At 36.0% G+C, this 24,780-nt stretch overlaps 12 protein-coding genes across 12 annotated transcripts; 3 read left to right on the top strand and 9 right to left on the bottom strand.

The window, feature by feature from the left end:
* Positions 1–85: 85 nt before the first annotated feature.
* On the bottom strand, positions 86–2,159 carry B0P05DRAFT_69992 (uncharacterized protein). The gene is made up of 2 exons (XM_051583834.1): positions 413–2,159; positions 86–344 (listed from the first exon to the last, which is right to left on the bottom strand). Exon 1 carries the CDS (start codon positions 1,982–1,984, stop codon positions 419–421), a length of 1,566 nt encoding a protein of 521 aa, XP_051435393.1. The 5' UTR covers positions 1,985–2,159; the 3' UTR covers positions 86–344; positions 413–418.
* B0P05DRAFT_70000 (uncharacterized protein) lies at positions 1,930–3,473 on the bottom strand. Its single transcript, XM_051583835.1, has 4 exons — positions 3,111–3,473; positions 2,351–3,052; positions 2,245–2,303; positions 1,930–2,134 (listed from the first exon to the last, which is right to left on the bottom strand). The coding sequence occupies exons 1-4, from the start codon at positions 3,293–3,295 to the stop codon at positions 2,130–2,132; spliced, it is 951 nt and encodes a 316-aa protein (XP_051435392.1). The 5' UTR covers positions 3,296–3,473; the 3' UTR covers positions 1,930–2,129.
* Positions 3,474–3,600: 127 nt separating this feature from the next.
* Positions 3,601–4,747, bottom strand: B0P05DRAFT_586563 (uncharacterized protein; the record flags this gene model as incomplete). Its single annotated transcript, XM_051582522.1, has 4 exons — positions 3,601–3,635; positions 3,690–3,859; positions 3,913–4,684; positions 4,741–4,747. The coding sequence occupies 4 exons, from the start codon at positions 4,745–4,747 to the stop codon at positions 3,601–3,603; spliced, it is 984 nt and encodes a 327-aa protein (XP_051435391.1).
* Positions 4,748–5,628: 881 nt separating this feature from the next.
* On the bottom strand, positions 5,629–6,356 carry B0P05DRAFT_539174 (uncharacterized protein). Its single transcript, XM_051577919.1, has 2 exons — positions 6,268–6,356; positions 5,629–6,176 (listed from the first exon to the last, which is right to left on the bottom strand). Coding segments are annotated over exons 1-2 (453 nt in total). The 5' UTR covers positions 6,270–6,356; the 3' UTR covers positions 5,629–5,725.
* A 295-nt stretch (positions 6,357–6,651) lies between these two features.
* On the bottom strand, positions 6,652–8,573 carry B0P05DRAFT_469065 (uncharacterized protein; the record flags this gene model as incomplete). The annotated part of the gene is made up of 7 exons (XM_051574469.1): positions 6,652–6,955; positions 7,009–7,148; positions 7,197–7,460; positions 7,505–7,651; positions 7,706–7,861; positions 7,918–8,032; positions 8,089–8,573. The coding sequence occupies 7 exons, from the start codon at positions 8,571–8,573 to the stop codon at positions 6,652–6,654; spliced, it is 1,611 nt and encodes a 536-aa protein (XP_051435389.1).
* Positions 8,574–12,328: 3,755 nt separating this feature from the next.
* On the top strand, positions 12,329–13,996 carry B0P05DRAFT_469093 (uncharacterized protein; the record flags this gene model as incomplete). The annotated part of the gene is made up of 2 exons (XM_051574471.1): positions 12,329–13,722; positions 13,768–13,996. 2 exons carry the CDS (start codon positions 12,329–12,331, stop codon positions 13,994–13,996), a joined length of 1,623 nt encoding a protein of 540 aa, XP_051435388.1.
* A 138-nt stretch (positions 13,997–14,134) lies between these two features.
* B0P05DRAFT_539154 (velvet factor-domain-containing protein) lies at positions 14,135–15,470 on the top strand. The gene is made up of 7 exons (XM_051577918.1): positions 14,135–14,230; positions 14,284–14,378; positions 14,473–14,599; positions 14,652–14,927; positions 14,977–15,052; positions 15,104–15,119; positions 15,177–15,470. Exons 2-7 carry the CDS (start codon positions 14,306–14,308, stop codon positions 15,419–15,421), a joined length of 813 nt encoding a protein of 270 aa, XP_051435387.1. The 5' UTR covers positions 14,135–14,230; positions 14,284–14,305; the 3' UTR covers positions 15,422–15,470.
* Positions 15,471–16,471: 1,001 nt separating this feature from the next.
* Positions 16,472–17,375, bottom strand: B0P05DRAFT_636906 (uncharacterized protein; the record flags this gene model as incomplete). Its single annotated transcript, XM_051583632.1, has 3 exons — positions 16,472–16,674; positions 16,822–17,113; positions 17,162–17,375. Coding segments are annotated over 3 exons (709 nt in total), but the record flags the coding sequence as incomplete, so codon positions are not given.
* Positions 17,376–17,893: 518 nt separating this feature from the next.
* On the top strand, positions 17,894–18,211 carry B0P05DRAFT_453941 (uncharacterized protein; the record flags this gene model as incomplete). The annotated part of the gene is made up of 1 exon (XM_051573915.1): positions 17,894–18,211. A coding segment is annotated over one exon (318 nt), but the record flags the coding sequence as incomplete, so codon positions are not given.
* A 93-nt stretch (positions 18,212–18,304) lies between these two features.
* On the bottom strand, positions 18,305–20,806 carry B0P05DRAFT_539148 (P-loop containing nucleoside triphosphate hydrolase protein). The gene is made up of 5 exons (XM_051577917.1): positions 20,279–20,806; positions 20,075–20,232; positions 19,801–20,023; positions 19,339–19,753; positions 18,305–19,287 (listed from the first exon to the last, which is right to left on the bottom strand). The coding sequence occupies exons 1-5, from the start codon at positions 20,489–20,491 to the stop codon at positions 18,581–18,583; spliced, it is 1,716 nt and encodes a 571-aa protein (XP_051435384.1). The 5' UTR covers positions 20,492–20,806; the 3' UTR covers positions 18,305–18,580.
* On the bottom strand, positions 20,699–21,452 carry B0P05DRAFT_539147 (40S ribosomal protein S15; the record flags this gene model as incomplete). The annotated part of the gene is made up of 1 exon (XM_051577916.1): positions 20,699–21,452. Exon 1 carries the CDS (start codon positions 21,036–21,038, stop codon positions 20,700–20,702), a length of 339 nt encoding a protein of 112 aa, XP_051435383.1. The 5' UTR covers positions 21,039–21,452.
* Positions 21,453–23,248: 1,796 nt separating this feature from the next.
* On the bottom strand, positions 23,249–24,734 carry B0P05DRAFT_539141 (Ribokinase-like protein). Its single transcript, XM_051577915.1, has 5 exons — positions 24,443–24,734; positions 24,268–24,393; positions 23,996–24,218; positions 23,863–23,954; positions 23,249–23,817 (listed from the first exon to the last, which is right to left on the bottom strand). Exons 1-5 carry the CDS (start codon positions 24,658–24,660, stop codon positions 23,547–23,549), a joined length of 930 nt encoding a protein of 309 aa, XP_051435382.1. The 5' UTR covers positions 24,661–24,734; the 3' UTR covers positions 23,249–23,546.
* Between the last annotated feature and the right edge of the window lie 46 nt (positions 24,735–24,780).

Raw genomic sequence — 24,780 nt, 5'->3', positions numbered from 1 at the left:
TTCTTGCATGAGTTGTGTATTACTTGCAATGTGCTTCGTAACCAAATTCGGCTCGACATTTGTATTGATAGTTTAAATGATTTAAATCACGTGACCTTTCTTTTTTCTACTAAGGCTTTTGATTGGCTAATAAAAGCCTAAGCCAAATCAATATGTTACTAATGTTTTTTTGATTTACAAGGAATATAATTGCTACGCATGATATAGTTAGAACAAGAAATACAATGCCTTTTCTTGACTTCAACGATGATGCTTAAAAAAACGGTTTTGAGAAAGAGTTTCACACAATGGTCTTCATTTAAAGTCTTTTCGACAAATTCATATATATACTAACATGCTATTGCCTTCTAGACATGTAAAAAAAAAAAGAAATATTATTATTATATATACACAGTTATTAAAATAAATATACACATGATTAACGCAAGTCGTCATCATTATCGCTTCCACCGATATCAATTTCATCACCTTCATCATTTTCATCCACCAAGGTATGTGTAATGACTGCTTGTATGGCTTTATGCTTAGAAGTGGAAGGCTTTTGTATGATTGCAGTCGTATTTTGTTTCAGCGTCGTTTCTGTCTTTTGCTGCTTCTTGTGATTTGACGTTGGAGTCATCTTACCATGCCAAGTAGCTGATCGTTTGATTTTTGAAGATTTAAATGTGTTATTATTGCCTGTGCTTGCAGACCATTTACCTCCTCCACTAATAAAGCCCACAGGCCTCTTCCTTTGAAAATCAAACGCACGATAAGGTATGCTATGATCTTCATCGTCTTCTGTTTCTGAAAAAACCTTTCTTTTTTTCTTTGGTCGATCATTCCTGACTTGGCCATCGCTTTTTCTTCTATGTTCAGCATAATTCATTTTGAGGATATCGTCTAATTCCATAGCAGCAATAGCGGCATCTCTCACTCTACGCATTTCTTTACGCACTTGCTCAATGTCATTGTCTGTGTCTGTATCGCCTTCATGCTCAAATTCTTCCATTGTTTCAATATCTACATCGCTGCTATCATTCTCATCTTGTTTAATGAAATTCAAGTCGACTGTTGTTGAGACAGACTTGTCAATCACAACAACATGTTTCCCGTTGTCATCGTATGTGTTTTCGAAATAGCCCAAATGAGGTGCTTTTAGGGTATATTCTGTGGTTGACTTTAGCGTTCGACTGGGATGTGTCAAGGGCATGTTTTTGTCAATGGTTGTAGTCATGCGGTCAATCTCTGTCTTGTGTGGATCTGATATGACCACAGGGTTTTTTAAAGCAGCCAAGGTGAGTGCTGCTAAATGATGGTTTCGAGTGGCTGCCGCTGTATCCTCAGTCGCCGTCAAGCTGTTTTTTCTCGACCTTCTCTTGTTGTTAGCGATAAAAGAGGGTAAGGGCGAAGGAAACAAATGCTCCACATCATCTCCTAGAAAAGAAGTTAGCATGTGTTGTATAGAGCATGTAGCTGCCAGTTCTTGTGCTCGACGATTGGGAATCCATGTTCCAAACAATACGCTTTGTCTGTTTGGCATACGCACACGATTCATTTCAAAACTGAGAATCATGCTACGTTCACTTTCGGTATCAATACCACCGGCAATCAAAAGTTGTGTGCCATTGATAAAACTGTTGTCCAGTCGACGCATGATGCGATATTCAATGTCGTCTTTCACAAGAAAAGCAATGCATACAGCAATATTGTCAATCACTGTGATTTCCATACGGGGCTTTGTAGGCTGAATGGTATGTAGAACAGATGTGTCTGCATTTAGCATGTTATCAACAGGTTCTTTGATGGGTGAGTTATTGGAGCTATTTGTACTAGGCGAAGGAGGCAGAGCATTCATAGATGATGAGGATGATGCAATGGCTGAGGAATTAAGTGTTGTTAGATACTGAATATAAGTAGCCAGGACTTTAGAGAGTATTGAGGATTGAGTTGAGTTCTGTACTAAATGGGGTATTGCCATGATGATTTGCTGTATGGCTGTCATGTTCAAGCTTTGAAGGGGTTCATTAGCGATATTGACTGGTTTTTCTGTAGAAGGCGCAATTCGAATATGTCTTTTTGTATTGGAAGATGATTCGACTTGTTTCTGTATTGGAAACAGTTCGACGCTTGTGTTATCATATTGAGTTTTACCCTGTAATAAAGGATCTAAAAAAAGGAGGGGAGTTAACTATAGACAGAAACACAACATAAAAAAAACAATACCTTTGTTAAAAGGTTGATCACTCAATAGTTTTGTCAAACCAGGTGAACTCTCAATCTCGAATTCTTCTACCAATTCTCTTGCTCTATCCAGAGGAACCCTAATGACAATTGTAAATAAAGATATGCAAACTAATAAATCACTTGCCATGCGCCTTGCGTATCAAAAGGTCCTTTTGAGACAACAAGTACATCTCTTCCCTCTTGCTTTTCATCTTCGGAATCAAACGTACCTTCTCCAAGTACAGGAATAGCTGCTTTCCTTAATTGTGTAGCATTGACATAACTATAGCTTGGTTTTGAATTGGATGAAAACCTTGATACTTTGGTATTTGGAATATCACTGGGTGAATCTAGCTCATAAAATTCCAAATCCCCCAGCCATTTTCTTGTAAGTGTGAATGTATGCCCTTTGATGGTCCAAGTCATTGTTTCTTGTTTGTTCTCCACGTTTGTATTGGTTGGTTCGCTTGATAAAATATCAGTTGAATAGACTACATTTGCCTTTGAATCGGTATGTTCCTGTTTCCAATGGATTTCTTGTTCTATTGTTGTTGGATGTATAGGTTGTTGAGCCAATTTAGTGATTGCTATTGCTGCTGCAATGTCTTGTTCATCGTTTTCATCCGCCTCTAAAGATGAATTAGAGGTCCGCGTAAGAATTTCATGCTCTTTGTTCATCGGACTTTCTTCCTCTTGATCTATGGTTGCTATAGAATAACTGATCTTTCTGATATTGCTCTGGTGTACATGCTTCACTAATAATGGTTTCCTTGGTGGGTTATGACTAGCAGCTCGTTTAAAATGCTGTGAGATCCGAGAAGATACTGTTGCAAATGGTGTTTGACCACTTGTTACATTAAAAAAAAAGGGAGGTTAAACCAAGTAGTATTTGCAAGTATACTTACCCAAGTATTGTATAATTATGCTGAATAATTGTGTTTGCCAACTCTTTGGGAGAGCTAGGAACGTTTTTGAGTTTTAAAAGGGCTCTCAAGATAGCCATAAACACTTTGTCTTTTGCATCGTCGGGATGGACTTGGAAAGGAATCACATCGTCTTTCAACGTTTCCTTCACCTTTCTTTCTGCCATATCCAACTTGTTTTATTGACTTAAAAAGTAATAAAAGTCGCTTTCTTTTAGTGTTGGTTGAATATGTAAGTTAAGAAATAGAGCAGTAGGGTAATGGAGCACACTGTTCATGAATCAGTGTGCAGATCTGGAAAGAGACAATAGAGAAAAAAAGTTATGTTTGTTGACAAAGAAAGAAGGAAAGAAAAAGAAAAAGAAAAAGAAGGACAACTCAAACTGTGTTTACATAGCAAAGCGGACTTTTTTTTTATTGATTATAAGGTGATGAGCAAAGTAAAATCAAAGATGAAAATGCAGAAGAGGGTTTATCTGCGACTATGTGAATGTGAACATCGCTCGCCTGTTCATATCAGGTTAGTAAACAGGTATTTTCTTAAACATGGTATATACTTACAAATAACAATATCGTCCTTTGAACTAGAATGTGCGAGCTTTTTCCAGCGAGCACCATCTTCGGATCCACAATTTCTGCAGCGGAATGCTCGAAAGTCGCGTTTACGAACAACTTTGATATTACCATCACTTTGAGTGAGAAGTAAGCGTTTCTTTTTGGTTGTTTTCTCACTATAGATCAAAAAGAAAAAGTTAAATAAATATGATTACAATATCTAACTTACTAAAGGCCACAAGCATTGCAGACAAGGTTTCCTTTTGTAGATGGTTCAATGCTTCGTCTCCAAGAAGGAGTTTTGATGGTATGGCAGTTGCTACAGCGCTTCTTGTCCTTACGACAAGGATGTTTCTTGTTACCCGGGTTTCTTTTCTCGGGATGGTAAGTCTCTTGACTGTTTGATTGGTCAGACAATGAATGGTTCTTGTAAGTTACAGAATTTAAAGGAGAAATTATGTGCTTGTTATTTTTGTTTGTACATGGTGAGCTATGTGTGCTTTCTTGAATGTCAACTGGGGGAATAGGATAACAAGATTGTATTCTGTAAGGCATGCAAGCCTCTCTTGAATAGACGTGGCTATTGGTATACTGGTCTGCATGATTTGGATGAGCTTCATGGGTATTATAGTAACTAGAACAGCCTCTCATTGTAGTAGGCATCATCATATTGCTCATAGCAAAATGAATATTAGCTCCAGTGGGACTAGGGGAGGGAGTAGAGCAAGCAAAGCCATCCGAAGTAGCAGGAATAACCGACTGTTCACATGAAGAAGGTGAGGAGTCATAGCTAATCAAAGGTTGAGGATATTGTTCATAAAGAGCATCTGAATCGTTCATCATATGAGCTGCATCTGAAGCAGTGGAAACAAACCAATTGTCTTTCTGAGGACCAGAAGGAAGAGACAATGTTTCTTCCATGGGGGAAAAGGAATCAGGTGAATGTTGGTCATCTCCCATAGAAAGGTCTTGAGGAATATCGGCTACTACGTCGCAATAATCTATACAGATTTGCATAAATGGTTACACGACATCACCTTATTGTTTTTAATTTTACCTGTCATCTTATTTGTGAAAAAATAAAAAAAAAGAGAGGAAGAAAGATAAAAAAAAAAGAAAACGAAACGGATTCAGTTTTTATTCATGACATTTCTATTCATCAGCTTTTTATTTCTACAGACAATGTGTGTGTGTATAATTTCTCCAGTAGAATAAACGAAGAAAAAAAATTTTACATCAATTTATCAACTGTATTTTGCTGCGACTATTGTATATAAATAACATGAACTGACAAGTGGCAAAAAAAGGAGCCTTTTCTTAATTTAAATGAGGCTTTTTTCTTTTTTTTTCTCTCCTTTTGATCCTTCTTTTTTGTGTTGAATAAAGCGGTATACTTTATATTTTGGTTATTTTAAACACCTCCTGATCAATAGTAAGATAAAAGGAGGCTTTCATATGGACATGTCATACTGTCCGGTGCGTGAATTTTTATCTTTTGCTGAAGAAAAAAAAAACAATTGCATGATTCAATTTATGCCACAGCATAATTCTCTTTTTTTTTGAATAGATTCTAGACTTTTGGAAGGCCTTAAAGTCCATAAGGAAATGAGTGTCTAGTTTCTTAAATACAATACCATACCAACCGTTTAAACTCTTGAAGTATTAGTGACAATAATGGTGTGTAATACAATGATTATCACTACTGGGAATAACATTTGAAAATAAGCATGGCTACACAACAAAGGAGTTATCCTGCATAAAGTTCCCGCTTAATTTCTGTACATGGCGTTCAGGGTCTATTGTTTTATCCTAATTGGAGAATGTATGTTTTAGGATGAAAGACTTCTCTCTTTGTTGCCTGCTGTTGATAAATCCTATTTCGTAAAATGCTTTTTTTTTAGTCAACTATTATGCAACAAGCTTCCTAAATGTACAAGCATAAATGGTTTATGATAAATTTATTGCTTTTAAGATTCATGGATGTTTACTATTCTAAAATAAGGTATAAAATATGTATATACAAAATAAAAAGAATTTTCATTCTATTTGCCTATTCTTGTCAAACCACGTAAACTCTCTTGGACAATCAATCCTGGTCGGCCAGTAAACACGTATTTTTCTTTCAATATGGTAACAACATCATAAGACGTGCCTTCTTCCATAGCATCCTCTTCTTTTTTTCTTTTATAAATAACTGCATATGGCTTAGGAAGCTTTGCTTTTTTACCAACAAGCCGGTGATGACCAATGACGAGAACAGCAGAGTCATCTTCTAGCGTGAGATCACCAATTTCCATATTGTCAAGTTCGGTAGCATCACCCGAGTCAAAGCTCCCTTGAAAATCAAGACATATTAATTCTTGCTTTTTTTCAGAGTTGATATAAGGATAAATGCTGATATTAACCATTCTATGAAGCACAAAAAAAAAGAAAAAAATTACGCGTGTGCATGGACGCGTTGCTGAGTTTTGTCGCGTGAGTGCACTGGCGGACCTTTTAAAACAAAATCAGTATTCACTCGCATGGTTTCAAGGAACAAATGCAGGCTTTGTAGTACATATTAGCATAGAACAGACTATCGTACATTGGTATTACTCAGGATACCATTGCCCTGAGAGAAACATGTCATTCTGTTGATTTGTAGCCAGAATTTAATCAAAAAAGAGATAGAACATAATACGCTATATCATTCAATAAAATCAGAAACAATCTTAATCCCCCCCTCCCTTCATTTTGTTTGTGCAACTCTTCATATAGGAACTGAAACCTTTTATATTTGCAAAACCCTTAGAACAATCTGGCTCTCGAAATAAATTTCCTCCTTCCTTCCCTTTTATACTGAATTCTATGAACTAACAGATTGTAAACGAGTCAAGTTTATTTAAAAGAAATAGATAGAATAAGTGATAAGAAGAGGCAGAGATAAAAAAAGTACATAAAAATATTAAATTAAATTAGATTTTTTTTCTTAAATTAACTTCTTGTTTTCTTTGCCAGTTTGAATTTGATATTCATGTGGAACATCTTCATTGTGCTCAATGGCCTTGGCCATAAAGCCCATGAAACGATTACCGTAGATTCTAGGCTTAACAGCAGAGATTTCATTTCTGTCTTGAGTGATAGATTTGAAGAAATGTTCTGACTTCTTCTTCATATCATAAGGTGTCAAGATATCAATGATACCCATAAAGTAAAGAGCGGGTGCTTTTCTATTTCTTTCGTCAGTGGCTTGGAAGCCACCATTATCAGAATAGAATACACAGTTACGACGACTACATGAGAAAAAAAATGAGTTTCAGGTATTGACTTTGTCTTTAAAACTTACTCATCAAATGGAGTATCAGGCAAGTCAGAAGCATTCAAGCGGTCAGGATTAGCTTCAGCAATGACCTTACGATAAACCATAGCTTTACTTTCACGACGCTTCATCATAGAAGCACGACGTTCAGCAAGTTTGGTGTTGGGCTATTTAAAAAAAAAATGAGTGAATCATTTATTTGGACAACGTCTTACCTGGAAGAATTGAAGTGTGGAGTTACGGACATTATCCTTATTACCGCGAACAATGTCATGAACACCAACCATCAAACTATAGTCCATGATGTTCATTCTCACAAGGAGCTTAACATCACGAAGTAATTGAGTGATGAAGAGTTTTCTCTTTTGAGGACCGAGTTGCAGCTTTTTGCCACTCTTTTCCCAATTCAAATCTTTCATGACAGCATATGGATTCTTGCGGATTTCCTCTTCGGGCAAGAAACGACCCAATGTTGAACCCTATCATGTATGAGCAAATAGATAGGATGAGGTGACTAAATTACCTTCAAATCATAGGTTTCGTGAATATCCTTATCAGGTGGCAAGACATTACCCATCACAACAAAGTGAATTTTACGGCCATGAGGGAGCTTGACACGATGGAGACCATAATAGCGACAAAGAAGTGTATCAGGGTTTGAGGAAACGTGCTAATAACAATAAGAAGGTAAATAGGCAAAATTACAAACCAAATGCATATTTACATCATAATATTCTTTCAGAATCTTGAGCATAAACTTTTGCTCTGTATGATGAATTGTCTTGATAATGAAACGATAATCTCTTGAATAATAAAAGAAACTACCACTTTTACCAGGTGAACCTAATTCAGACAAGATATATTTACTTGTAAGCGAAATCTACACAGAAAAGAACCATGAATTTCGACAGTTGTATAATCATTGATTGTTCTTACCAAATAATCGGCAGGATCAATGCCAAATCTTTCACGTAAACCTCGAAAGACCCAAGGAGCATAATCTTTGAATTTAAAGTCATATTTAGCACCTGGAGTTAATTCATCACCAGTACTAAAAATAGTAATTGAGTATTGTATATTCACATGTATGTATGTGCACACACTTACACATCAAAAGCAAGTTTATGTGCAGCAGTAAAATCTTGTTCAACCAAAGGTCGGTCTGGTTTAGCCGAGACTCGTCCGACTGCGATACGAATACCAGTCAACATGTTGTACATCAAAATATAATTTTGATGTCCTTCTGAAATACGTGTACCCATTAACACACGATCTTCTTCTTCTGGCTGCGGCCTGCGTCGAGAAAGACGTCTGAAAGCCTTTTGTCTTGCAGTCAATTCTTTAGCAAAATCATCAGATAATTCGCCACCGTCAACAGCGGTATTGTTTCGAGTGAGACGTCTCTTTTGTTTTGCATCAGCCTTGTTTTTAAAAGAAGAAGCAGGTGCTAAATTGAAGCTGATTGAGTAACGTTTGGGACCTGCTGTAGGTCGAGCTTCTTGTAAAATTGGTGTTGGATCAGTCTCGGCGCTTTGGATGCCTAATGATTTCTGAGACTGAGATAGGCTACCACGTCGAGTAGAGGCTTTCATGTTGCTCGATTGCTCTTCTTCAGGGTATTCGTAAATGGGGGTATTGTGAACAGAGGAGAAAGAGTTGTTCTTTTGAATTGAGCGAGGTTTTTCGTTAGAGGCTGGAGTAAGTGAGATCATTTCGGGAGAGTGCTGATTCCCGAGACGATATTCTTCTGATTCTGATTTAAAGAAATAATCATTGTTTTGCTGTTGAAAATTTTGGGCTGCCAGAGCCATTGTTATTGTCTATGATAGCTTAAATAAAGGAAAGAATGAAATGGGCTCTTTTTTAATTTTTTTCTTAGTTGCTAAAGGAAAGTATAAGTATGAATGTAAATAATTAAATATAAAGAAAAAAAGAGAAAGAGAAAAAGACAGGAGAAGAAGAAAGCAGGGATTTATTTTTTTTAATAACCACACGTGTGACATGAACAAACAAAGCAACTTATTCATTGCACCAAGTCTGTAACTTCTCTATTTCTGGTAACTAGTACAACTACACAGATCATTTAGTTCAACCCAGTCAACATTGAATTTATATACTCCGCATTTCCTCAACATAAGAAACTGGGCCCAAACAAGTGTCTCGGCCTTGATCTTCATTAATAACGCCTACACGAGTCACTGTAACAATGTTCAAAACTAAGATAGGAAAGGAGACTATGGCTATATTATTCAAGTCTTTCTTAAAACTTTGTTGTATGAATTGACAGCTACGTAACATATCAATCTGCTATGATCTTTCCGTAAAACCTTTAGGCCCTAATTGTTACCGAATTTATGTACAGTGGGTTTTACCGTCACTTGAATACTTTTTGGAATAAGATACTATATTTACATACGAATAACCATCATAATCGAAGCAAAACTTGTATTAGATTGAAAATAAACTTACAAGTTGACTTTTTACAGTAAATTTATTTTTTGTCTTGAAGACAACGGTCTTTTTTCTTTCAAGAAGGAAAAGGATCAATTGTTTCACTCAATAGTTTTATCTAAACAAGTGTTTGAGGCTGATTTGTATCATTCTGAAAGTGCTTGCCAAAATTCATCTGCGGCGTTCAAAAGAGCTTGCGCCTCTTCTCCCAATTCATCATTTAGTACACCACAAGAGAAACGTGGATATGGCCGAGCATCACGGTTGCGCCATTTTTATTGAAAGAAATCCTTGGCAGTGTTAATTAGAGCCATGAACAAGATTTTGCTTTTTATGATTTCTAAAAATATATCTTTCAAGAGAATTTGTGTTGGCAGGAACTTGTGTAAATGTTACCAGAAAAAAAGCTTTTATGTACCACTTGTTGAGAAACAGAATAGTTGTGATGGCTATAAAATAAATACACGATTCGCTTACTTTCTCAATGTCTAACAAGAAGCATTCCTTTTTTTTTTATTGAGAACTAAAGCTGATGAGATATCAAATTAAACGAATTGTTTTTCTAAAGCTCTGGCAAATTCATACAAACTGAGAAGACATTGCTCAACATATCAGTCATTTTTGAAAGAAAGAAGTTTCTTTCGTAAAGCAAAAACTATGTTTCATTGTCACAGAATAACCGCAGTGCTTTTTTTTTTTGGAGAATAAAGAAGCGAACCCAAGAGTTTTGCATGCCACATTGATTGTTGCAATGGCTACAGCGAGGAACCAGCGAGTTATCTATTTGTGAGCTATATAATATGAACACGGTGTTTTACGGACATCTACGTTGCATTAACATTTTCTTTTTCTTTTTTCAGTAGTTTACTAATCTCAAGCTGCTGGGAGCCATTTGGATGATCAATAAGATTCATATATCCCAAAAAGAGTTGTATATATGATTCACTAGTTGAATTGTCTGCATTACAATCAATAGTATCTGGCGGATGGCCCTTTCCTACATTTACAAATCGGGTCGCTCTTATGTTAAATGGGCTACACACCTCCGTTAAAAAGAAGAATGCATAGTGTTCAACCACCAGCAGTTAAACACTAGCAGAGTTTGAATCAGACAGAGTCCAAAAGTCGTGATGGAAGAAGGTCATGTACAGTGACCTTCTTTCTTACTGCATCTTTTCAACACGAAACAAATTTACATGTGTTGATCCGAAACGACACATACAGCACTCGGTCGTACTGACATACAATATCCTAGAGCACTGTTTACACACTAGCAGAGCATAAACGCACAACAGGTACGCAGACTTTTTTTTTTCCAAGCAGGCGCTGATTGTTGCAAAACAAAAAACAGCTTTTCCCAAGAGCGCAAAATTTATTCAGAACATCTTTGAAAATGATGACGCAAATACTACATTTCGATTTTATGCAGTTCTAAGCAAAAGCTTGATTTTTTATGCGGCTGGATGAAGAAGTGGAATTGTTTTACTTATATCATCCCATTCTACCACATAACCACTTTGCTCTTTCACGAAACTCTTCATGCTTTCTCCTCAAATGCCAGTCACTCCAATAATGAAAACGGCAGCCTCCTGTACATACAAAAGGTAATAATATGTTAGACAAATGCATTTACCCACAAATCATAATGTTGTTTTTTTCCAGAGAATACTATACAATCTTGGGAACTAAGATACATCAGTTATTTATTTATACTCGAACACAATTTTCGCTTTGAATTTGATCTTGATTTCAACACGAAAACTGAAACAATACTAAATATGAAAAAACTGACCGACGAGATCAAAGTAAGATCTCCAAGTTTATGAAAGCGTGGTTCAACTAATTGATATTTCATCACTTAGGCATCATTGAAAAAGAATTCTCTAATATCAGAACAATTGAAGAAAGAACATTTCCTTACGCTGGAAGAAAAGGAATTTGAAGATATTCAGATTGACTCGAGTAAGAACTTAAAAAACATCATAACCCTACGATACACAAAATGACAGAAGCAAATGATTCTCCTAGCTTGTTTTCCAAAGACCCTATCTCATTCATCAAATAAGCTGTATTGACTCGAAAAAAAATTATGAACTGCATCTCGTATTAATAAAAGTTTTTTGATCTACTACATTTTCATATCTTTTTAAGTCTGTAGCATCTTCAACTATTAATTCAATTGTTTTTTCGGGCGGGTTATTTTTGAAAGTATCTTCTATACCAGGGCTGGGTATGTATCACCTTATTTGCCTTCTCTTCACCAACTGAGAGATTAGTTGTCGTTCCTAAACCAATCTCAATTGGTTTTGATTCGGCTTCTAAGGTGATACCATATTCAGAGCTAACAATTGAATTTGCAATGGCTGTACTGATGGCTTCTTGTACTGTTGACTTGTAATAATATCTTTAAAATGTATCATGATTCAAACTCCAATTTCTATATTCGTTTAATTGCTGTATAGAAAAAAAAACCGTTTTGTACCGCTTTTATGCTTGAAGCCGATCTTGTGAGTATGCTTTGAAGATGCTTGTATCAATTCATGTCTTGGTCACTTCTTGTTTTATCCAGTTTGCAATTATTGATAGACTGGGAGAAATCGGTTGATTCTCCTTGTGATTGATATACTCAAGGGATAAACTGTACTTTTGTTGCATTTAACTATTGAAATCAAACAAGAAAAAAAGTGAAAAAGCACAACATAAACAAGATCCAATCAAATCTTTAAACTGAAACTAAACACTTCTGACCTATAAAAAACGGAAATTCCGATTCGTAATAACCATTCTTTTCTTTTGTTCAACCATGTCTACAGATACTATCGACGAAGCAAAAACATCGAACGAGAAGCAAGTGACTACGAAGGACATTGCCAATCTGTATTCTCATCTCCAGACTATGATTGACAACGTTCCTAAATCACCACGTTACAATCAGACATCTCCAGATCTTCCTTTAACACCCACGACTTCTTCTTCCTCTAACCTCAACTCGAGTTCACATTTAGCGAACAAACCATTGCCTCCACGTACACCTAAAGAACCTGACTGTCCTTGCCACCACATTCTTGTCTCAAAAGACTCTCAACACTGTGCTTTGTGTGACGATATTATTCCCATTTTGGCTGAGATTCAGGATGACCGAGAAAAGAAACGTGACAAAATTAACGAAACAAAGCAGTTGCTTAGCAACGAACAGTCAAAATTAAAACAACAGCAGCAAGATATCGAGGCATTGAACAAAAAATGCATCGAGCTGACGGACAAATTAAAAAATACAACAGAACAGTATCAATCTTTACAAAATGATTTGGTTGTTTTGGAAAAGAAATACGAGACAGAAAAGATTGAAGCAGAGCAAGCAAAAAAAGACAAGACAGCTGTGGAAAACGAACTGGAAGATCTATCACAGCGACTCTTTGAAGAAGCAAATGATATGGTAGCCAATGAGAAGAGAGAAAAGCATCAACTAGAGATACAATACAATCATTTACAAGATGAACTTAAACTCTGTCGAGAACAAATAGAAGCAGAGGAATTACAGCTCAAAGAACTCAAGCAAAAATTTGGTAGCATGGAAGAGAATCGTGAAAAGCGTTTTAGTGACAACAACAGCAGCACAACTTCTCTTAGGGATTCAGCATCTGTAGAAGATGAGAATGTTCCTACTGAGCGTGCTTCTCGTGATATGGCCGGTTTATTTACACACAAAGACAACAATCTGGAAATACAAGAGACTACAGATCCCACAATTTTAAATGAATTTAAAGAATTTGTACAGTTAGATGAATCTGTGCCTATTCGAAAGTTACACAATGCAACTCTTTTTATGAGACACAGCTTGGCAGAAGATGTAGAGCCTTGCTTGCGTTTTGGTCCCAATGCACGACTCTCACCCAAAAAACTTTATGAAGCCATTTTACTTAATACTTGTTTTATTGAAGAAGCCCCTTATGAATATGCTCAAGAGCAGGCCAAAAGACCATATGATGTACCCCTTAGAATATCAGCTGCAAAAAGTATGATCTGGGAACGGCTTTCAAATGCTCCAATGGCCCTCTTTACAGGGTGTCAAGCATGTGGTAGAGTCACGAAAGATTTACCATATCGCTTTCGAATCTCCATGTTAGATGACTGGGCCTGCGTTGATAGATATTGTCGCGATCGATTAGTGGCTGTATGTGAGTTCTATACGTTTATAAGAAACATTCGCCAAGGCTATTACAATGGACGTACAGTCTCTGATCTGTATGGTGAAAGTATACGCTTAAAATTACAGATGTTCTATGCAAGGTAAGTCAAGTAGGGATATATTTATCACAAATTAACCTTTTTGAGCAGAATGGGAACATTATCTCAAACACTTCATAATATGGGAATTAAAGGAGACATGGTTGGACAAGCATCCCCACCCAACATGGTGATACCATCCCCTACTATTGAAAATGAAGACAAGGCATCTTTGGCTGATAGCACAGCAGAATCCAACATTTCTCAACGTATATCAGAAGATGAAGAAGAAAAGCCTTCTGTTCATCCAGGCAATTCGGTATGGATTGAGCTTTAAATACCCCGTTCTTATTGTGGTAAATACAAAGAAGAAAGAACGTTGTACAAAACCTGTCTCCCTTTTTTGTATAAATCAAAGAAGACTCTTATTTGATGTCATCGGAATAAGAATTAACAAATTAGTAAAGCACAAGAAAATTTTGGCTTGTTCTCTTTTCTTCTTTTTCTTTCTCTGTTTTTTTTCTCTTGAATATTGGGTTTCGTTCTATATAGTACTAAAATACACACTATAGTAGGCATATAAAAATACAAACAAACTAAACATTCATCTCTTCTTTTCTTTAGTTTATGATTTTCTTGAATTGAGATGAATCGACAAGAAATTCCACCGCCTCTAAAGTTATTAAGGCCCAGTCAATCAAGCGTTCGATATTCATTGAGTATTATATGAAAAAAAAAATACATAGAATGAATTTGGTGTGGTGGAAAGGGCCCTCCTTTGTTTTTCTAATCATATTTTTTTTTTTGATACAGAAGTTGTACAAAATCCTTTAAGGGCAAGATGTTGTGGATTTGGTCAGAAAGATCGTAGACCTATTGATCCTCCACCTATTGTTCAACTATGTGCAAAGAATGAATATGGCCTAGACATTAATCTTAAGTGAGTAAACGATATATATATACATATTGACATGCATGTTTACTCTTTATAGACCTGAGGACTCCATTTTATTTTTAGCTCAATGTGAACTTTATGACGCTGATATGAAAGAGAACAGAACCATGGTAGTCAAACCAAGCTCTCTTTCAAAAAATACCAACAAAAAACCTGAAATTATGCGAAACTTGATAGGTTCTTCAGTCTCAAATGCTTATCATCTGTATAATGATCAGGGCAAACCTGGGACATATTTTGTATTTCATGATTTAAGTGTTCGTACAGAAGGTATTTTTAGACTAAAATTTGTTTTTGTCAACCTTGCAGCGGGGTAAGATAAGGATAAGAACTAGCGTAGTAACTAAGAGCTTGTATTTGAGTGAACCATTGACTATGAGCACATATGTTCAAGAAGAAGTTTTTTCAGCTTGCTTTACGGTATATCCAGTGAAAAAGGTAATTTTTTTTATCTCTTCTTTTTTGGCTCATCTCACATACGGCATCTAGTTCCCTGGTTTGACTGGTACTGAAATGCAACCCCATTAAAAAGAAATCTAACCAATTTTACAAATATGTACAGAATCGACACGTCTTTCTCGTTGTTTCTCAAAGCAAGGTATTAAAATACCGATTAGAAGTGAAACTCCAAGCAAGCGATCATTATCACTCAATACTTCTGAGGAAGCTTCCGGCAGCAATAGCAATGACACAAAAGAGCAACAAGTAGCAGAAGGGGAGGGTAGACAAGAAGAGAAGGAAGAAGAGACAGAAAGAACACCTAGTTTTACTCGTCTGTCTATTTCGGATTTCCTGTTACCAAATTGAAAAATACTGGTTCTTTTGCACCACAATAAAAAAAATATGTCTTTAGCCCTATATAGTAATGATTGATGCATAGTTGACAAAAATGATCAGAAACAAAGGGCACCGTTGGGCAAAAAAAGGAGGTACACGCAGATACAATGGCTTCACTCCTAAAGTTCACTTTTTTTTATTGACCAAAGTTCGTTTTGGCAATAGCATTTGCATTGTTGAAAGTTCATTTTGGCTTCAACAATTTTTTTTCTTACATACCACTCAAATAAACAGCAGCTTCTCCTATGAAAATAGTAGAGAGTGTTGTGGATGGACAGGGAGACAAGGCTACAGAATTGGAAGAGGGAGTAAATCCTTAGAACCTTGGCACTTTGTTTTCTTAATCTCTATACCAAGCTTTTCAAAGTCGCAATCATATTAAGGATATAGACGAACCTGATGAAGAGTTATCATAACAAATGCCGAGTAATAAAAGTTGCAATGCGTATCATGACAAGACAGATGTTCGTTTTATTCTTGTTTCAATAGAATCAAGCTGTTATGGGAAAATCTGAGTTCTATTACAGAAACAACCCAAGTAAACCTTAATTTATCCAAGAAGCATGCACACATCACACTTGTGCAATTTGAATAAAACTAAACAACAAGTAAAAGAAGAACAAGAAGACAGCGAAACAAGTCAGATGAATAAGTTGGCATCCTGTAAGTAAAAGTAAACATATCCGTAAAAGCTATGCAAGCTAGTTTTTATTATTTCATGTACGGAAACTTGAACAATGCAAGACTTCACTCACAGAAATAATCACTAGAAACCAAGGCATTTGTATAGTTCTGTATGTTGATTCTACTAAAGAAGACGTTAAGATTTGTAAAGAACAACTATTACTATTATAGAAAAAAAGGAGTGTAATGCTCCAAACTTGGTGTTGAATGCACCAAGTTAGATATGTGGTTACTTGATGCATCTGAGACAGGGATTCCCAAGTTTGGCACCAAGCACCAAGTTAAATGTGAGACGAAAGAACATTTATAGGAGTATAGTGTCAGATCATATTACGACTACTTTTCTTTCAGAATACAAGTACAGTCGTTCCAACGCCAAAAGGCGGTTAATAAATATTTCCAAAGGGCGCCTAATACAGTATGAGATACAGCTCTAGTGGTTGGAGTGGTCGTAATAGCGGGTGTTCCTTTTACAGACCATCCGCTAGGAGGTCTCATGTTTATATCAAATGCAGACTCGTCTACGAATACACAGTTTTCTAAGTAATTCATATCAGTAGCAGACCACTTGATGACTCAATCTTTACAAACTTGGATCTTATCTGAATTATTTCTAGCAACCGGCAAGCGCGTTAACTTCTTAAAAGAAAGGTTGCACTCATCCTTAAGGAAGTTGTAAACAGTACTTTTCTTCACATTCAGATCAGAGAATTTTTGAGTGAGTGATTCCATTGCATCAAGCACTCGTGCTTGTGGCCAATTATCGTAAAACTCTAACAGATGAACCTTATGTCTTTCATCCAATTGTGGTTTTGGTCTATTGACCAAATTGGTTTGTTTCTCAAACATGTTCCAATCCTTATCCTCTTTGAGTTTCTTGGACCATTTCTGTGCTGTTCTCTCGGCTATGCCACCTGCTAAGCGCCCGGACTTAGCTGCGTTAAATAATTTAATTCGGTTATAATACACAAAAGCGAGCTTTTACTCGTTTGAGTATTTGTGGTGAACTCTTTTCTGCTTCTTAACTGTAGCTATGACTTCCTCCATATCAGCATCAAGATTTCTCAAGGAATCTTCGGAGAAAACCCCTTCTTCCTCTTGCTTTCTACAATACTCTGTAATACGAGTCAGAGTTCTTATGTGAAAAGGAGTAGCTTCCTCAACCCAGTCCATCGCATCGTTTCCTTCCTCATCAACCAATTCTCCTTGGCCGTCTTCATAATAAAAGCGAGTAGTCATCATATTTATTTGAAAAAAAAAACGAAGTTTAACAAAATGATTGGCCCAACCTAGTTTCGTCGGCTGTAAATACCTTGCATAAACATATAAATACTTTTTTTCTATTTCGTTTTTATTTAACATTCAATTATCATACAAACTCTATTACAGCCCCTCCCAGGTATGTATTGCAAATCCATCATTCCATTTTTGAGTAAAAGATAATGCAACTTGGCACTTACAGAACCCAATGTAGGTGTTCGGACACCAACTAGCACTAAAAACTACTCAGTGCTTTACATCATATTGCGATACACCAAGTATGTATCGGAATTGAAGTCTACTTGGTATCCTGTGCACCATTCTTGGAACATTACACCAATTTTATTAGTATCTATACGTCTATATTGGAGTAATGCTTCAAAATTTGACGGCAGTGCCTAAGACAATTTAAAAAGTCTTATCAATGACAATTTTGAGCTTGTGGGCTATGCCTTCAAGTCTCCAACAGACGATGTGACTGATAATGTAACTTGATGGTTACAGCTGATGGTCAAAAAGCTGAATAAATGTTCATTTGCTTCCAGAATTTGCGTATCGACGTCAAGTCGAGCGTCTTCGCCTTTTCCGAAGCGAGATTTGATGCCAAACAATGGAATAATATTCAGCTTGAAAAACGTCAATGACAACATGCAAGGCTTGCTTGTCTCCCTCAAGCCTGTTGATCATGGTATATTTTTGTCTTCAATTGACTTTGCTGGTCTTACCACAAGAAGTAGTAATTTATTGAGGTTGATAGAAGACAATCATGCCATCATGAGAATTGAGATTAAGACTTTTGCTATCAATAATGAACTGCAACAAAGCAAATGCTATTACCAAAATGGGCTTTGTTCAATAAAAAAAAAGCGAACTTTAGGAGTGAAGCCAATGTATACCAAGACAATCCAAGAAAAAAGTATTACTTGTTTAGTGCATTCTAGAATTTTCATAATTGCTTCTTTAGGCAGAATGGCATTACACAAAAGGAGAAATTTATCATTTCTTGTACTACTTTGTTAATCATTCAACTTTTAAACAGGAATAGTAATTTTATTGGCATATGCATATATGATATGAATAGAGAGTGTGTAGGTGCAAATGATTAACTATAATACAATTTTTTTCTATTTTTTTTTTCGAAGGACCTTAACGGCGACGAATAATCTTTAAAGGATCCTTGCGTTTCTAAATAAAATATAAATACGCATATACAGCCAAATATATCCTATTTACCTTATTAGCTCCTTTCTTAAAGGAACCACGCTTACGTTTCTGACTTTGAAATGGAACATCAATAGGTTCAGTATTAGCCATGGCAGTAGGAACAGCAATACGAGGCATTAAATAAGAAGGAATATGCTTTAAATGGTCTTGAACACGTGCAGGCTGAAGGGCATGATCATGGCGCAAAAACTCTAAGTCCTTTGGCTTATCTTCAAAGTGTGCTTTAAGCTTTTCACTATTCATGATTTCACGCTTGATTTCTTTGATACGTGCTTCTTTAATGGCTACTTTGTTGACATTCTTCAAGGCATCTTCTACACGATATTTAAAACCAGCTACATTCTTCTTTTCAAAACTGTAAGGCTTTAATTCAGCTCCCTTGGCTTCTTGTTGCTTTTGGACACGCTTATAGACAGCTTCATCTGTTACGTTTTTGCCTCGAGCAACTTCCTTTTTCTCTTCAACAAGTTCCTTTGTAACTACAAATGATAAACTCATACCGCGTTGTCCACCACGAGCAGTACGTCCAATACGATGTGTGTAGGCTTTTGAAGAAGTAGGGAAATCAAAGTTGAGAACAGCAGTAACACCTTGAAAATCAACACCTCGAGAAACACCATATTCTTTGTCTTTTTGCACTTTTTTGCCCTTCTTGTCTTGTTTTTGAGCTATTTAATAAATTAGACATATATTTCTTCTTTTTTGTCTTAGTAACCTACATTTCTTGTTTTCATCTTCTTCCTCTTCCTTTTCGCTTTCTTCATCTTCACTATCGAGCTCTCCTTTGAGTTCTGACTCATCAGTGGCAATCAAGTAATCGTAAATGCCACGGTTAAATTCTTCTACAATATGGTATCTAGAGTTCAATGGTAGTTCTGAGTTGAGAACACAAGACTTGATCGAAAATTGTTCCAAAAAGAGCTTAAGCTTGTAACAACGATCAATGTCATTTACAAACAGTAAGATCTTGCCCTTGATCAAGCGAAGTTTGATAATAACAAATGTAAACAAGAACTTCTCGAATTCTGTGCATTTGACAACATATTGAGTAAGCAAATCTGTTTCTTCTTTTGTGTCATCTAAAGCTAAAATAGCAGGCTTTCTCAAGACAAGTGCTGTCAATTGTTCGATTTCCTGTATCCTGTTATAAATTCGTTTTTAAGGGGTTGATATTCTCTTACCTTGGTAAAAGTAGCAGACATCAAGAAACTTTGGTAAATCTTGGGTAAATGGGTCAAGATCTTTCTAACATCCTCTTCATAACCAAAAGATAGAACTAAATCAGCTTCGTCAATAACAAGGTTCTCAAGTGAATCTTTGAGGGTCATGTTGTTTGCTTCAAGGTGTGTTAAAGCTCTACTAGGTGTTGAGACAATAATGTCGGGCTGTTCTGCTAAAAGAGGTCTGTATATACAGTTGTAAGTTGACTGATTCATTCTGGTTGTAATCTTTTACCTCTGAAGTTGTGCAGACATTTGTCCTGCTAAATTAACTACTTTGACTAGTTGGTTGGCATACACTAGAAGCTTGTTTAAGTGGTTGGTTACTTGTTCAGCAAGTTCTCTTGTTGGAACTAAGATCAGAGCTCTAATAGCAGGTTTTGCTTCGAGATCCTAGTTTTGTATTAGCACCTACATACTTTTGATCAGTCATACTCACTTGTTTTGTAGCAAGAATCTTTTGTACAATAGGCATAGCATAAGCGGCAGTTTTGCCACTACCTGTACGAGCACGAGCAAGAATATCTTTACCAGCAAGGGCAAGAGGAATACCTTGAGACTGAATAGGCGTTGGTCGGGTAAAGTCAAGTTGAGCAATGGCTCTTGCTAAACGAGGGTCAAAATCAAAGGCTGCAAAGGTTTGTTCTGTCATAGTTTGCGAGAAAAGAAAAGGTTTTTTTTTTTCTGCTTTCTTTAACTTTTTTATTCACAGTCACAAACAGTCATGTAGACCTCTAAATAAGAGAGGAAAAGGATTTCTTTAATGCGAAAGACACACACAACAAATTATAATAGATCAAACAATTTTCGTCTTTTTTTCTTTTAATTGAAAATAAACATAAGATATTCCAACATTTTTTTTACTTGAGGGGAACAAACTTAGAAGAGTGAGTGGCACCAATACCGGGGCGACCGTGCTTAACAGGCTTGTAGGTGATGGAGAATTCACCAAGGTAGTGACCAGTCATTTCAGGCTTGATTTCAACTTGGTTGAAAACTTTACCGTTGTAGATACCAACAACGGAACCAATCATTTCAGGAACAATGATCATGTTACGAAGGTGAGTCTTGACAACTTCGGGCTTTTCACCAGCAGGAGCGTTCTTCTTGGCAGCACGGAGCTTCTTGATAAGACCCATGGGCTTACGCTTAAGACCACGTTGGAATCTTCTGCGGGCACGGCAGTGGACGAGTTCCATGAATTGTTCAGAGGACAAGTCCAAGAGTTGTTCGAGGTCAATACCACGGTAGGTGAACTTACGGAAGGTTCTCTTTCTGGGAGTTTGCTCGTCAGCCTACAGTTGTATGTTAATGTTATCTTTGTCTATGCACAAGTTCGCTTATGTATCCATAATTCCACTAGTATCAAGGCATATAGAGAAACGGTTTCTATTTACTATCAAATAGTCGACGTGTTTGATTTTATGCGTGTGTTCATGACAATCAAGTAACTGCGTATTGTAAGTTGACTCTCTCCATACGTTATCCATATCTGTTCATCTTTTTTTTCTTCCTGTTGCTTCTTTGCTGTAGAAACCGCTTCTGTGCCCTGATACATTATCGATGGATGGATGGATTGCGTATATACATACCATACTTAAAAGATGCAAAAAGGAAGGATTCAAGGGAGCAGCAGACCTTCAAGCAGATAGGGTCGGCTGTGATTGCCCGGTTCGGGCTATTTTTGAGACTCAGCGTATATACAGACGAACAAGGTTCAATACTCCGACTCTACTATTTCTTCTGTCACTCCCTTTGATGCCATTGTGAAAGAAATAAACATTATTTCGATCTGTCAAACATATAGATGATATGGCCATTTTCGATTCACCTGTATCTTATAACTCCTTGTTTAGTTCGCAATTAGCATAACTAGAAAAGCAATACATCTTTGATAATATGTATTAACCCAATAAAAGCTACTTTTCTACAATAAAGATACTAAAGAATAATAATTAGATTTTATCTATTCCTTCAAGAAAATCATCTAAATCTAAAGACTAAAAAAGTCTAAATGAATTGGCAATGCTTTCTCAGAAGAATTATTACTGAACTCTATTACAGGGCCATAGAAGACTACCATGATTAGCAATTCACTACGGCACAAGCAATGGAAGAAATCTTCCCTTAGATGCAGAAGTTTTTTTTTTTATCAATAATGGAAGCTTTTGGCCAAATCTTCACTCATATATAAAAGAGAAATGCTGTGGTGATTGATGAATTAGCAAGTGTGAATAAAAAATCTAAATTATCTTAAAATGAACATATCTCCTCACTATCCAGGCATATCAAAAATCGCTTGTTTGTAAATGAATCCTATTAAAAATATTGGAACGCCTTTGATTATTTAGCAATACAATGTCTGTAGAGTTTGAAAAAACAAGAGAAATATATAAAAAAAAAAAAAAAAAAGGTAATAGAAAGTATTTTGCAAAAAAAAAAAAAAAAAAAAAAAAAAAAACGAGACAAGATGTAAGCAATATATATATATATATATGAACTGCAATGGGCATAACAGTCAAAGCAGAGATATCAGTCAAAGAAATAGTCTTAAAAGGCTTGTAGTAACAAGAAAGAAACAGCTTGAACTGGGTACATAAAGGTACGCTAATGAGTGGTTTTTTCTTAGACATATAAAGGTAGCATAAAACCTATTCATTCATGTGTAGATGCTCCTAATACTCACAAACAGTGTTTACTAACCTCTATGATGCTTTTGGGGTTGATTTGGAAAAAAAAAAGCGACTTGCAAAAGATAACCAAAACAGCCTATGACCTAAAGGGAACTACTCGTGAAAATCATCTGACAGCTCTTTAAGCTTTTTTTTATGCTACAAGACGAAAATTAAGGCTATCGACAAGCTTGAAAACTCAAAATGAGTGCCAGGCGCTCTAGTTTTTGATGAATGCGTTTGCTTTTGAGTTGTACTATAAATATAATGTGATATAGATGAAAAACCTCATAAATATTTTTGCGTATTTTCTCAATATTTTAGCAGCAAATCTGATGGATTATCTGCATCAGAAGACTCTTCACTGAACGAAAGAAAAATAACTGCGTCTTTATGCAGTTTTCAGCAAAAGCTCGATTCTTGATGCAGCGGGAGAAGAATTGGAGTTGTCTTCCATTCCAATCTTCGCAATTTAGCCATCTGGTATGTCCTATGTCCATTTACTCCACACTTAAATTATAAAGTGCATCTTTTTTATTTCTCCATGTTTTTTGCCACTCAAAATAACATAAATTCTTTAGAAACATCAATTGCTAGGACGTTTTACATGACATCCAGAACAGAAATGGTCAAAACACAACTTAAACAAACCAATCTTGATGGGCCAGTGCTTCACAACCAGACTATCAAAACAGTCCATTTTTTATTTAAAACATGTTCTTTCAAGCTCAGGAATCAAATGGTACCATTGGTTTGGCTGTTTTGTGAAATTCATTTTTTTTTTTATCATGGAGGATCACGGAGGTCCGTGAAAATGAAAAAAAAAACAAAACTCGATCAGGAATTTTTGGAGTGACCAATGTAGGCCTAATCCAACCAAAATCAGGTAAGACCATTTCTATGTACTTCAGAAGAAAAGAAAGTGAGTTTACTAAGACGAAAACGTCGATTTAATATGAGCATCGCCTTCAAATCTGCATTCAAACTTTATTGCTCAAAGTACTTTTGGTTAAAAGGTATTTCTTAACGCATATGTTAACGAATGGTTTTTTCTTCTCTGATGCTCAAGCAATCAAAACCTTGTTGAGCGACCTTTCGTGTTGCTAATTGACAACCAAAGTTAAGTGCATGTTCTAAAGTACCAAAGCAAGTCAAGTGATAAATGATACCAGCTATGAAAGTATCACCTGCTCCTACAGTATCTACTACTTTCTCAATAGCTGGAGGTGTTGCGCGATATGTTTGTTTTGTTTTGTTGTCAAACACAACAGCACCTTCAGCACCCCAAGTGCAAAATGCAAATGCACTATTATGTCATTACCATCTATCATTTAATTCTTTTTTCTCTCACCTTGGTTTCAATTCTTGAGCAATCAAGAACTGAGAAGGGTCTTGATACCCATGATGTTGAGCATAAATCTTTGAGAAGAACACAACATCACCCTAGACAAAATAAATATTAAAAATAGACCATATATACTTACTTTTTGTGCAAGCAAATGAATATCTGGTCTTTCAGGCTTCTCTAGTTCAACAGAAATAGTCAGTTTAGATCTCCAATATTCTCGGGCAGCTTTTTCATTCAACCATTCAATCTGACGTATTGTTTCATGTATATTGCGACCTTCAAAATGAACCCATACATTTTCTTTTCTTGGAAATGTATCAAACGTTTGAATAAATTCATTCAAGTCTATTTCTTTTAAACTTGAACAATAAGCTATCACAAACACAAACAGTTTTTTTCTTCCTTTACTTGTTGTTGGATATAATAGTTCTTGAGCTTGTACTTTGATTATGAATAATTACAGAAGAAGGCGTAAGTTGTTCTTCTCGATATAACATGGTGTCCTTGATATGTTTTAACGAATCCATGATGTAACTAAGTCAAATGGTCATTGTCTCGGTGAATAATAATATTTTGATCAAACCTTGATGTCTCATGGGATCCAACTGCAGACATGTAACACACATCAAGTTGATGATGAAATTGAGCTAACACTTGAGCTGTATTGCAGGTATTCCCTCCTACTCTTTGTTCAGCATATGTTGCTCTTATTTTTGTGTCTTCTTCAGGAAATTTGTTAACATGTAAAATGGTGTCTAAATAGACTTGCCCAACAAGCAACACAAAAGGTTTATTTTCCATGATAAAAAAGCAGAAAAAAAAAGAGAGAGAGAGAGAGAAAAAAGACACCACACGTGTGATGCATATCATAAAGTCACAGGGTTAAAAAAGTACATTAATGTACATCAGTTAATTTATCCA

The sequence above is a fragment of the Gilbertella persicaria genome (assembly GCF_025201335.1).
Source record: "Gilbertella persicaria strain CBS 190.32 chromosome Unknown B0P05scaffold_17, whole genome shotgun sequence".
Taxonomy (NCBI): domain Eukaryota; kingdom Fungi; phylum Mucoromycota; class Mucoromycetes; order Mucorales; family Choanephoraceae; genus Gilbertella; species Gilbertella persicaria.
This window is presented reverse-complemented; position numbering and strand designations above follow the sequence as displayed.

Bases quoted from the DNA above. Each gene is read 5' to 3' on its own strand.
- B0P05DRAFT_539154 (XM_051577918.1), top strand. From the start codon at position 14,306: ATGAATCGACAAGAAATTCCACCGCCTCTAAAGTTATTAAGGCCCAGT. The intron at 14,600-14,651 runs GTGAGTAAACGA...TACTCTTTATAG, and splicing joins GGCCTAGACATTAATCTTAA to ACCTGAGGACTCCATTTTAT. The intron at 14,928-14,976 runs GTAAGATAAGGA...CTTGTATTTGAG, and splicing joins TTTGTCAACCTTGCAGCGGG to TGAACCATTGACTATGAGCA.
- B0P05DRAFT_70000 (XM_051583835.1), bottom strand. From the start codon at position 3,295: ATGGCAGAAAGAAAGGTGAAGGAAACGTTGAAAGACGATGTGATTCCT. The intron at 3,053-3,110 runs GTAAGTATACTT...TAATGTAACAAG, and splicing joins CATAATTATACAATACTTGG to TGGTCAAACACCATTTGCAA. The intron at 2,304-2,350 runs GCAAGTGATTTA...AATTGTCATTAG, and splicing joins TTTGATACGCAAGGCGCATG to GGTTCCTCTGGATAGAGCAA.
- B0P05DRAFT_69992 (XM_051583834.1), bottom strand. From the start codon at position 1,984: ATGACAGCCATACAGCAAATCATCATGGCAATACCCCATTTAGTACAG.
- B0P05DRAFT_539141 (XM_051577915.1), bottom strand. From the start codon at position 24,660: ATGGAAAATAAACCTTTTGTGTTGCTTGTTGGGCAAGTCTATTTAGAC. The intron at 24,219-24,267 runs GTAAAGGAAGAA...TTATTGTTCAAG, and splicing joins ACTATTATATCCAACAACAA to TTTAAAAGAAATAGACTTGA. The intron at 23,818-23,862 runs GTGAGAGAAAAA...ATGACATAATAG, and splicing joins GCTCAAGAATTGAAACCAAG to TGCATTTGCATTTTGCACTT.
- B0P05DRAFT_539148 (XM_051577917.1), bottom strand. From the start codon at position 20,491: ATGACAGAACAAACCTTTGCAGCCTTTGATTTTGACCCTCGTTTAGCA. The intron at 19,754-19,800 runs GTAAGAGAATAT...AACAGGATACAG, and splicing joins TGTCTGCTACTTTTACCAAG to GAAATCGAACAATTGACAGC. The intron at 19,288-19,338 runs GTAGGTTACTAA...TTTATTAAATAG, and splicing joins AGAAGATGAAAACAAGAAAT to CTCAAAAACAAGACAAGAAG.